This window comes from Leopardus geoffroyi, chromosome A2 (assembly GCF_018350155.1).
Source record: "Leopardus geoffroyi isolate Oge1 chromosome A2, O.geoffroyi_Oge1_pat1.0, whole genome shotgun sequence".
Classification (NCBI taxonomy): domain Eukaryota; kingdom Metazoa; phylum Chordata; class Mammalia; order Carnivora; family Felidae; genus Leopardus; species Leopardus geoffroyi.
In genome coordinates this window covers 58,359,053-58,371,213 of record NC_059331.1, presented here as the reverse complement: position 1 = coordinate 58,371,213, position 12,161 = coordinate 58,359,053, and the positions used below count along the sequence as shown (strand labels likewise).

Sequence of the window (12,161 nt, the reverse complement as noted above, 5' to 3'; positions counted from 1 at the left end):
TGGCTCGGATCCGCTGTGGGTGAGCAGGGCGGGAGGCGGGCCACCATGGCTGACGGTAAGAACGCCGTGTCTAATTTTTGCCTGCTCCGGATCCTGTGCGGTCGCCCTCCCCAGTCATCCACCCGTTGTAATTTTGAATTCTTTGCAGGAGCTGCCTAGCTGAGTTCTTCTGCGCGAGTCCCTTCTCTGGGGATCCTAAAAATATAAAGCAGGAGCAGAATCACCCAGATCACCTGTGAGGCAGGATAGCTCAGAAGGCCCTGGAGGAAACTGCTCTGATCAGAAAGAATCTGTTGACTGCCTTGGTTTCTCCCGGAGGGAAACAGAAATGGCTAACCAGCCTGATTAGGAGAAGCATGGCAGAGGGAAAGAGACCCGATCTGATCCCTGGCTGTGCTGTCTTGTGCACTCAGGCACGAGATCTGAACATCACAGACCCTCTGTTTCCTTAGCTGCTAATGGTGCTCCCCCCAGAGGACCACTGTGTGCAGAAGCACCAGGCACACAGTAGGTGCTTAATCCATGCTCCCTGAACTTGACCCCGATGCGGGTACAATCCTCCCTCCCCACCCCATCTCTCCTGCAGGATCTGGTGTTCACCCAGGAACAGTGTGAGCCTGATGTCACATGTCTGCCTGCAGAGAGAGGGGGGCCGTTCTCATTTCTGCGTGGCGCACAGACACTCAGCGGTGACAGGTGCGATCCCACAAGCGAGCTGTGAAACGCTGAAATCAGGACGGCAGGGAAGGTGGCGAGTGGCGAATTCTCGGTCTGTGTCGAAGGCACACATCACGGAGCAAAGGAGCGATGGTCCTTTGTGCCCTCGATGAGGGCAAGGGCGCTAACATCTGCCGAGTGGCAATCTTTGGTGTGTGGCACACAGCTCTAGGTGCTCGGTCTTTCAATCCTGACAGACGCCATGAGGGCAGGGTTCATCCTCATTTAACAGATAAGGAAACAGGCTAAGCCCCACACCACGCGGTCAGCTGGGATGGGGGTGAGGGCCTGAGCCAGACCACTCTTTCCTTTCATGTCCCTGCCCTTCATTATTCTATCTCTGTCTGTACAAATGTAACTGGTGGTCTAACCTTGCCTGTGCATGACCCCAAACAGCGGCCACTGAGACTCCCTGTGCCGACACGGGCACTGTGCTCCTCAACCCCCTTAACACTCAGAACTACAAAACATCCTATGGGGGTGCCTGGGTGGCTCCGTCGGTTGAGCATCCAACTTCCGCTCAGGTCATGATCTCACAGCTCCTGAGATCGAGCCCCTCGTCGGGCTCTGCGCTGACTGCGTGGAGCCTCCTTGGGATTCTCTCTCCCCCTTCTCTCTCTGTCCCTCCCCCACTCACGCTCCCTATCTCAAAATAAATAAAACCTTAAAAAAAAAAAAAGGATTAAAACATCCTATGTCCTCAGGCTGTACAAGCAGGATATAACCTCACACGGTCTGTCAGACGGCCAGGGATCAGGCACAGAAGCAAAAAGGGCTCTGGTCCTGAAGGAGTCCGGGTGCGTGACACTACTGTGAAATCCACACGGTCAGCTCTCTGCGTTTCAGGCAAGGATGGCAGCTCGCTGCCTCCAAGACCAGCCTGGCTTCCTGCACCCCACGCCTGCTGTCCAGGCCAGCAAACCCCGTGCATGTCAACTCACCGCCATCCACGTGCCAGGCACTATGCCAAGCCCTGAGCCGACTTGTGACAGTCTAGTGTAGCGATACAAGGAAATCCAACTGGGAGCCCTGGGTAAGTGCTCAGCCACACAGTCTGCAGCCTCATGGGATGGACATGACCCGTTGGCCGGGGTCAAGAGATAGGTGGGGCTGTGGGTCAGCTCCATGGACACGCACAGGACCAGGAGGGCTTGGACAGAGCTCTGGGGGCTCTGAGGAAGGAGAGAGTTTGGGTGTTTCTAAACACGGACCCAATGTCTATGAACTCCAGGAACTGGAGGTCCCCCAGGGAATCTAAATTCAGGAGCTGGGATCTGTGCTTTCAAAGGTTAAACACATGTTTCAATGCACAGAAACCACAGCAGATAAGGGATGACTGACACAGGCAGGGAGGTGATGGGCTGTGTTCACTGGGCTCCTGGTGCTTTGGAAGGGTGGACTTGCCAGGACTTATTTCCTCCAGCAGTAGTGGCCCAAAGGCCACATTATTAGGGAGGAACTTAATGTGCCTCCCAGAGTTTGCAGAACTGGCGTCTAGATGTTTTGCTGTCCTCAATGACTCTTTTTTTTTTTTTTTTTTTTTTTTTTTTTTAAATTTTTTTTTTCAACGTTTATTTTATTTTTGGGACAGAGAGAGACAGAGCATGAACAGGGGAGGGTCAGAGAGAGAGGGAGACACAGAATCAGAAACAGGCTCCAGGCTCTGAGCCATCAGCCCAGAGCCCGACGCGGGGCTCGAACTCACGGACCGCGAGATCGTGACCTGGCTGAAGTCGGACGCTTAACCAACTGCGCCACCCAGGCGCCCCCTGTCCTCAATGACTCTTGACGCAGCTCCCTGAATGGACAGGATGGCTGACAGTTGACCGTGTGTGACCCTGCCACACCTAGGAGTGGCCAGGCACGTCTGGCCTGGGTGCCTGTGCGGTCTGGCCCAGCCTTCTCAAAGACACTGCTGGTTTTCTGCCATTCGGTTTCCTACCCGTTCCCAGAGGAGATGGCCAGTGGCCAGGAAAAGGGCCAGGGGCACAGCACCTTGGCACCCACCCTGCAACAGAAGTGAAGGACAGAGACTGCACAACACACATTCCAATGCTCCTAAGCCCACCACCAGCTTCCTCATTTGCCAACAATTTATGCTCTGTGGCCCGTCACCTGATTCTGCATGGACCTGGGCACACAGATGCCAGCCATTGGTGAAGACACAGACTTACCTTTATCTTTGAATCTGTGCTCCTGCCACTGGTGCTTTTTTTTTTAAGTTTATTTATTTTGAGAGAGAGAGAGAGAGAGACAGAGAGAGAGAGAGAGAATGGAGCGGTGAGAGAGAGACAGAGAGAGAGAGAGAGAGAGAGAGAGAGAGAGTCCCAAGCAGGCTCTGTGCTGCCAGCGTGGAGCCCAATGCTGGGCTCGATCTCACAACCACGAGACCACGACTCAAGCTGAAATCAAGAGTCAGACGCTCAACTGGCTGAGCCACCAGGTGCCCCATCCACTGGTGCCTCTTAAACCAAAACATTTATACTCCAAAATGTCAAGATCCTTATTTCCAGCACAAGATGCTGACAGTTTAGGCTTGACAAGGGTCAGAAAAGGCAGGGCTCTGGATCGAAGCATCCTTGCTTTGGGTTCACAAGGCTGAGGACAAGAGGGCCAGGAGGGACTCTATCTCAGGAGAGGATGACAGTCCTCTCTCCGAGCGAGCACTTGTCTTTCTCCTAACAGGGCTTTCTGCAGCAAAAGAGAGCTTTTAGGAAAACAGAGTTGTGGGGGGGGGGGGGGGGAAAGAGGAAGGCCATTTCTGGGGAAGTATTTGCTTTGCACAAAATGGACAATGCCAGGGTTTGGTCTCTGGAGGAAACTAAAGAGTTAAGGGCAGATCAGCTGGCCGCTGCTCCTCCCCCATCAGAGTACCATAAGCCAAATGCTGGGGAGACCGCCTCCTCCTGTAGCTGCCCAAGGCGTGATCACCCAAAGAACGAGCCAGGGAGACATGGCCAGGATGATGATATCGTGGCTCAGGACTGGAGGAGGCTGGGCCACTGGACTGTCTAGCTGTATGCTTCCCTCCACCAGGACTCCCAGGGCAGTGGCCCCTCTTGCCTCTCTGAGGGCGCTGGAGCTGGTGGGCTCAGGATGGACCAATGCGCCTAAAAGGACCAGCTCATGACAACAAAGCTCCAGGGGTAGAGTGCCATGGAAGACACTGGTGCTGGAGCAAGGAGGACTGGGGATTCGGTCACAGACCCAGATGAGGGGGCAGACACCTCCAGGAACGCAGGGTACAGATATCGCCACCCTTTCTCTGTTCAGCCCTGCAGGGGCTTGGTGTGGAGAGAGTGCTAAGCCCTGGGTGTGAGTTGACACCAGAGCGGAGAGGCCTGGGCCAAACACACTATTCAAAGGGCAGGCTCAGGGAGGGAGACTTGACTTCAAGGATTCCCTTGAAGTGACTTGTGGCACCATGCTTTCCCAGGAAGGTAGCATCTTTGATTGAACCCTCTGTTCCTTCCGTCCCATTAGCATACTGGTAGCGGGCGCGATGCCCCCATCCAGCCCTATCCCTTCCTGATTTTCCATGGCCTCCCTGCTCTACGCGTGGTCCTCAGACCAGCAGCACCAACAGCTCCTGGGGACTCTGGCCTGCCGGATCAAGGTCTGCATTTTTACCGGACCCCAGGGTGTTCTTGTGTGCCCTGAGGTTGGGGGGCTGGCAGCTGCTGTGCCTCAGGGAAGCACCACGAATGCCTCTTCCCAGGCCCCACCATGAGAGATTCTGATTGAATTAGTCTGAGGTGGGGCCCTGGCGTCAATAATTGTGTGTGTGTGTGTGTGTGTGTGTGTGTGTGTGTGTGTGTGTGTATGTGTTTTAAGTTCCCTGGGTGATTCCAGCATGCAGCCAGAGTCGAGAAAGTGTTCTTGTCTTCTCCCAGTTAGGACAGGGTTGGGGGTGCCACACAGACATCTCTGAAGGGTACGCTGCCCTTTTGAAGGAGCTGTGATGAAAGACAGAGATGTGTGGACGGCCCTGACCCTCAGCTCTTTTTCTAAAGCTGCGTGGTAACTTCCAAACCACATTTCTAACAAGACGAACCTGGGTAGAGGCAAATCTTTTGATGACGATACTATGGCTTAAAAAAAAAAAACACAAAAACCAAAAGAATCAGGTGCTTTAGCCTCTTCCTCCCCCCACCCCTGCCCCCCGGCATCCGAGAAGGATGCAGGGGCAGGATGCTTTGAACAGTTGCAAAAGGTATGCCCTTTCCCTGCTGTTCTTTTAGGGGTTGTTTATTTCATTAGCCTAATGGCTAATGGGGGGAGGAAAGTGTGAGGTGGGGCAGAAAGAACTAATAAGCAGGGGCAGCGGGTTGATTGTGGTGATGCAGGAAGCCAGGAGGGCTGAGCAGGGCGTATGAGGTAAGGGAGGGTCATGGAGTAAGGACAGTCGGGGTGGAAAGAGCCTGAGAGACCCCACTCCCTGAGGATCAACTTTGTCCAGGCTGCTGCTGCTTCCCACCATGAGCTCCCTAAGCCTCCACCGTCAGCCGGGAGAGCCCCACACCTGCTTCCAAGGGTAGGCAAAGGAAGCCGGCAGAGGTGCCGGGGAGGGGTGCGGCTCACCCAATAAGAAGTTGAAATCGAAGAGAATGCCATTCTCGTTGCCATTTCGACCACGCTCTTCGAATAATCCTGCGGGAGTGTGGAGAGAGCCTCGGATCCAGCTCAGGGGAGGGGCGACTGCAGACGGCCTCCCTTGACGTGAGACCCCCCTCCCTGCCACAAAATGACCCTCGCAGGTGAAATTGGGTTTGTGCCACCTTAGAGCCCCCAGTGGTGCTGGTTTAGCAGGGACCCCAAGTCTCATCACCGGAGGATAACTGGGGGGGGGGGGGGGGGGGCGGGACCTACAGATAATGGGCACAAAGTTACCAGACCCCAGCCCTGGAAACAGGAGACTGGAAGCCAGGCAAATTTGGATTCGAACTCTGGTTCTGAATCACCAAGAAAGTCTGTGGTCCTCAGCTTCTCCATTTCTCAAATGGGGACAATGAAACAAAGTTCTAAGGGCCGCTGTGGGGGTTACCCAAAACCTGGTTCCCACAGGGCTCAACTCTAACTGCCCCACTGCTTTCTGGCCCCAGGAGAAGCTCAACAAATCCTTGCTGGTTGACTGAAGAGAGAGCACTTACTGATGCTGTTCAGAATGAAGACTTCGGGAAAAGTATGTGACCGGCAGCTTTGCCACAGGCATCACGGTCACGGCCAGAACCCCAAGTTAGTGCACCCACAAAAAAGGACAACTCTCCCAGAAGTGAGGCCCATCTCCTGATGAGTGAGGGACCAGAGCGTGTCACCGGGCCTTGACATGCCCTTGGGGCATTCCTGGATTAAGTGCAGTGCCCATCACTTTGAATAGTAGTGATTTGCACAAATGCCTTTATCGATCCAAAAGGATTTAATGGCTCCCTAAGATCATTTTTAAGCTTCTGCCCGTGAAAGACTTGACATGAGGGAGGGAATTGTAATCACTATCTTCTGAAGTGGCTCCAGCAAGTTGACCTGTGCAAAAGGGGCCAAAACTCCAGGTCTTTTGTGAGGGTGACACCCATGCAAGGGTCGACCCAGAATTTCTTGGTGGAGGGAGTGCATCATCAGACCCGCCAAGACTAGAAAGTGCCAAGCTGGGGAGGATCAAGTACCTGTTCACTGCTGAATGCCCAATGCCTGACACATAGCAGGGGCTCCCCAGAGATGTGGGGGAGGAGATGACTCATTCCTTGAATGCCAAGTGTTTAGACGTCTGAACCCCATGGCTCAGTCGGTTAAGCATCCAACTTTGGCTCAGGTCATGATCTCGTGGTCCGTGAGTTTGAGCCCCGCAGCAGGCTCTGTGCTGACAGTTTAGAGCCTGGAGCCTGTTTCAGATGCTGTGTTTCCCTCTCTCTCTGACCCTCCCCTGTTCATGCTCTGTCTCTCTCTGTCTCAAAAATAAATAAACGTTAAAAAAATATTTTAGAAGTCTGAACCCCAGCTACAACAGGCGCAGGCACCTACAGGAGAGAGGTAACAACTCCCCCAGGTGCCTCGTAGCTGCCAGATTCATGGGCCAGTTCATGACCACAGTTTAAGTCCTGGTCCCTGGATCTAACTTTAAATATGCTTGAAAGAGTGGCAATTTCCCATGCTCCTGCCCTTTTCCCCTCCATCCCCAGTCCCTCCACTCCCCCCAAGGGCCTTTTGGAGCCTAGTGACTAAAAACAGATGAGAACTGGGCTAAAGTCAAGGGAAGCTGACCTTAGGCATGTTTCGGGGTAAAGGGAGCATCCTGCTTTGCTCTCTGGCCTGAGCTGGGGCACAAGCTGACCTTGAGCAAGACAATTGGCCTCGTTTCCTTGTCTGTAAATTGGGAATGGTTTTCTCTCCTTACTGGGTGGTGACGGAAAGGAAATGAGACAATACGAATCATGCACCGTGTGCAAGGTTCATAGCGGCCCTCTTCTCTCTACTTGGCCAGGTGCCCTGGCTGACAGGGAGTAGAAGCATTTGGAAGCATTGGGCCAGTTCCTGCATCCCTGACCCTGGACCCCAAGGGACAGTGTCCAGGCAAGAAGCAGAGAAGATCATTTACAAGATTACCCTCCCGGCAGGCTGAGCCCCTGTCCTGACCCTAGGCACTGCCCAGGGGGATTTGGGGTGTCCCCCGCTCCCAGAGAAGGGAGTGGCTCTGTGATCTGTCCCACGTTGCTGCCTGCTATCCCAGGGCAAGGCCAAGTGAGGACGTCCAACTCTAGCTCACACACCGTACTAGCTGGGCAGTCAAAGGTTTCACCTCTATACCCAGGAACGACTCCAGCCCTAATGCCCCCAGGGTCTGGGACATGGAGCCCGTCCCCATGAAATGGCCTCATAAGCAGCCAAGACTCATTCTGATACACTGGATGTTGTGTCCAAATTTCTCCTGCTGTTACTTCCCTTATGCAACCACATTCTAAACACAGACAGTGTTTGGGGGCCAGAAGCCTCTGTCCTCCTTGTCTGTTCTCCAGGCTAAATATACCCCAGCTTGTTGAAAAGGGAACACAGAGGTAAGACCCAGATGTGTGCAGGGTCCGGTGTGTGTGTGTGTGGGTATCTGGCAGGGGGATCTAGTGCTCTTACATTCCAGGGGGTGGGGCTGTCATCTTCCACATGCCTGTCTATACTCAAAGACTCGGATGCTTCATGCTGCCTGCTTTGATGCTTTTGCGAATCTCTCCAGCAGGAGTTTGGTGCCATCAAATAAATCCTTGGAACAGTCCACGGGCTGAGCTCTGGGAGAGGAGGCATGAGGCCAGGACTTGGCCCTGGGAAGCCCGCTCCTCTGCCTCAGTTTTCTCAGGTGGGGGTGCTGTCTGAGAACTTGTTAGAACACACAGACCTCACCCAACACAGGACCTATCCCGAGCTCTTCTCCTTAAACCTGATGGGGAAGGAGCCACACAGGTATCGCTAAGTAAAACAACCAAGTTAAAGCCAAACCCACAAAAACAAAAAAGCAAACCAAAAGAACAAAGCCGACAGAAAGCACAGAGAGGTGTATTCTCATCTGTGTGAAACACAGGAACGAATGGAGGGTGCGTGGGCAGAGATGGGCATTCGGGCTGTCTGCCTCCCCTGGGCCGGGAGACTGCTTGCTGCATAGCCTCATCTTTCAAAGTTTGAAGTACATGAATGTGATATTCTAACGATGTTTAAATTTTAAACAGAGATTCTCCTAAACTCTTTCAGGAAGGTTGTCAGACAAGACTAGATGTGTGCGGGGTAATCAAGTCATCTGGGGGCGGGTAGGCAAATGAATCACAGAATCCGCCAGCCAAAATTGCCCAAGACCCAGGGGCAGCAACAGATTTCATGGTGGGGAGGATGTGTCCTTAGGTCTGGGGGCAACAAGAAATCCAATTTGTCTCGGTTAATAAGAGGAGACCAGCACCCCCCAGGGATGGCTGGCTCCTGATGCGACAAGGTGATCTATTAGCACAGGGCTCAGAGAGGTCACGGCGGTGGCCTCGCCCAGAAGTTCCACCTCCGCCAGTGACTCCGAGAGGAAGCCTTGTGGCCCACCTCCGGGCCCTGCTACCATCACCCCCTTGTGCACTGTATCCGGAAAGCCCCACGCTCTCCAGCATGTCTCTAAGGGAAAACATCCACGGCAGAACACACCTATTTTCTTCCGTGGGGAAACATCCTAGATGGAGAATGGACAACCCCGGATTCAAATCAATCACACAAGCTGTGTGATCCTGGGGAGTCACTCACCCTGCGCTAGCCTCAGTGTTCCCTGTTCACAGAACAAGGTCGCGACCTCTCCCTAGCGCCCGGGAGAGCACAGGACAGCACATGTTTGACACTCAGTGAACTGAGGAAATCTTCCTGAATCAGACCACGTGGATGCAGCTCCTCTGTGATCCTGATCTTGCTTATTCTACTTGGACAAGTACCCTTGAGTGATTTGGCCTCGAGTTACAATCCTGGCAGGAGCTGTCCAGGAGGACATGCCTCCTCTTGCGTGTTGAAATGACCGGGAAGTAGCCCATTTGTGCGTTCGTTCCCTGTGGTTCTGTGAATTACCTTTATTTCTTTCCACGCCAGGGTGGCTTCTGCCTCCACTGCTGTCCTCTCACACAGCACTGAAATTTACTCATGATAGTTGACTTCAGTAAGTGGGTGGCGATTTCCTTACAATGGAGTAAAATTCTATTCTTCAGCAAATTGAGTAAATCATTGTTCTCTGGTTAAACTATCAGATAGTTCCGGGTTTCTCTCTTGCTTAGCCTGTCCCCATTTCAAATTGGTGACGTTTTTTTGTATCTAACCAAAAGCCTGTACACGGGACCTCCCAACCCATCTCTGGCTGTGGGCTGGAGGCAACACTTTGAAAACATTTTTATAAGGTTTCATTCCCTGTACTGTGCTCCCTGGCCTGGGTCCTCAGGAGAATATTGCAGGCATCAGAGCTAAGGCGATTATTTAAATGGCCCTGCTGTCATTTGACTGCGAGGCCAGGGAAAGTAGGGTTAAGCTGTGGGCTGATGGCTGCCCAGTCCCCCATGGCCTCGTGACCCCTCACCCCTCCCTTCAAGCCCTTTGAGAGTCTGACAACTGGCTCAGGAGGCAGCAGCCCCACAGGGCGCTGACCTGAGATCAACCCTTTCCTTGGGACCCACAGGGTTGGGTTCTCCACTCTCATTCAGTTATGCTCTCCTTAAACCCCCAAAAGGTGGGTCCATAACATTCCCACCCCAGCTTCCCAACAAGCAGTCCTGCTGAGACCATGGTTTCATCTCTTTTCTCAGGGAGAGAAAACACCTGTTCTACTTCTAGGTGGTACAGTTGACCCTTGAACAATTCGAGGGCTAGGGGCGCCGCACCCCCCCATCCAGTTTAAAATCGTGTGTAACTTTGACTTGCCCAAAACTTAACTACTAATAGCCTAATGTTGACGGGAAGCCTCACCAATAACGTAAACAGTTGATTAACACATATCTTGTATGTTCTATGTATTACATGCTATATCCTTACAATAAAGTAAGCTAGAGAAATAATGTTGGTAAGAAAGTCGTAAGGAAGGTAAAATATATTAACAGTACAGTGCTATGTTTATCGAAAAAACATCTCTGTGTAAGTGGGCCCACGTAGTTCATTCCCGTTGTTCAAGGGTCACCTGTATTTGTCAGCTCACTTGCCTCGTCACAGTAGGTCAAAGCCCCAGAATCCAAGAACATATACCTGCGTACCACTGTGTAACAGTATGACCAGAAAAACAAAGTGATGGATGAAACAAAGCAATGAATCATTAGAGTCAGAGGGAAAGATGCTCTGGGCTGGAGCAGAGCCACAGTGGGTACACCTCTGTGTCGCAATTACAATTTGCCTGCAAGTCCACTCACTGTGCACTTTTGGTTGAAGTTGGTAAATATTCAGTGAAAATCAGCTTGAGCCTTGCACTTGTTAACAAAGATTATTTGGCTGGATTCCTAACGCGTGTGTCCCCTTTTCTCTTTTTAACTCTCACCAGTAAAATATGCACAAACAGGAACTCATTTTTCAAATTTTGTCTCTTGGAAAAAAACCACACCTGACTTTAGAAAATCCAGAACCCCAGTGGCAACAGCGTTTGATATGTGTCCCCACCTTCACCCTGTAGCGCGTGACATCCAAGAACGGACTTCAGCCCTTCTCCCCAGACTCTAGCTAATCAGTGGACGCTCCGGGTCCCCAGAAGTGCAGGACTGGAACAGAACTGGAAATCCACTTACCTTGAAAGTTGTTGCAGACTCAGGACTGGCAAGAACCAAAGGCGAAATGAGGACCATGCCGGAGAAGAGGCCTGGTCTCTCTGCGGCCGTAAGGATGGTGATGGCACCTCCCTGCAAAGGAAAATGCACGGAGGCTGCTTCCACCAGCACACATGTCTCTAAGGAGCACCATCCTGAGCTACAGTCCTGGCCCGGAGCCCTGACGAGGTCTACCTTGGAATAGACACCATGGAATGTTGGATAAACTGGATCTGCAATTATTTTATTACACATGTTTTTTTTCTCTGGGTTTTCCAAGAGCAAACATTTCAGAGAGATATAAATAAGGTTCCTGCTTGTGGGCTGCAAGTTAAATAACACATTCCTACTTCGTTTCAAGCCAAAAGCTGGCAGACCCCCAATTCAGCCATTCCGTCAGGCTTAATATGAGATCTGTGTTTTTGTGATCTGATTAGAAGAAGAGATCACGATACTTTTTTTTTTCCCCCCTCTCTTCCTGGTTCAGTAAAGGTCCCAGAAATTTAGATTAGGTTCCAAGAAAAATACTTAGTGAACACGAATGGTGCTGAAATCATGAGGTCTTGGTTGTTTGCTGATGCTGAGGGTAACTGGAACCAAGAGCTGATGTTGCAAATGCTTATAGAACCCAGGTAGGTGTCAAATGTCGGAAGCAAGACGGGCTGTGATGAAGGGGCAGCATCCCTGCCCCAGAGTGAAAAGTCCCCCGCTCTACCCCACATCCAAATTGGATCAGTTCAGAGTTCTCTGCCAGCCAACGTGTCAGGTTGTGCCCTTGGGGCCACCAATTTGAGGACCACGGATTTAAAGATGACACTTGGTTGATTCTTAGAGGATTTTACACATTTGAAAGACTAAAAGGATTCTGGGTGACTTTTAAGGAACTGTCTCCCTGGGGAGACTATGTCCCTAGTTCCCATCTGTGCTGTACAAGCTGGGGCAGGAACACGGGGTCAGGGAGCTTCCCCTGTGCTTCTCACTGACCCACGAGACAGCCCCGTTCTGAGAAGTGGGTCTGTGGGGAGAAGGACCCTTGGGGGGCCTCCCTGTGAAATGGCACTGAGGGGCCAACAGAGCTCGGAAGAAACATTGGTTTCCTGAGAGGTCCCACACCAGAGGTCCTCAGTGAGGACTGGCAGGCAGCCTCCTGGAGCCTTGGGCTCTGATGGG

At 52.2% G+C, this 12,161-nt stretch overlaps 1 protein-coding gene across 7 annotated transcripts in view; it reads right to left on the bottom strand.

Annotated features, from left to right (window-relative positions):
• The window catches only part of MGLL (monoglyceride lipase), a 162,713-nt gene that overhangs the window by 21,857 nt on the left and 128,695 nt on the right, over positions 1 to 12,161 (bottom strand). For 5 of the 7 annotated variants that reach the window (XM_045494024.1, XM_045494023.1, XM_045494026.1 and 2 more), the window contains 2 exons: positions 10,974 to 11,084; positions 5,299 to 5,367 (listed from right to left, as the gene is read on the bottom strand). In XM_045494024.1, coding sequence (XP_045349980.1) covers positions 5,299 to 5,367; positions 10,974 to 11,084 — 180 coding nt within the window. The remainder of the gene's footprint in view (positions 1 to 5,298; positions 5,368 to 10,973; positions 11,085 to 12,161) is intronic. The other 2 variants (XM_045494027.1, XM_045494022.1) reach the window with 1 other exon arrangement.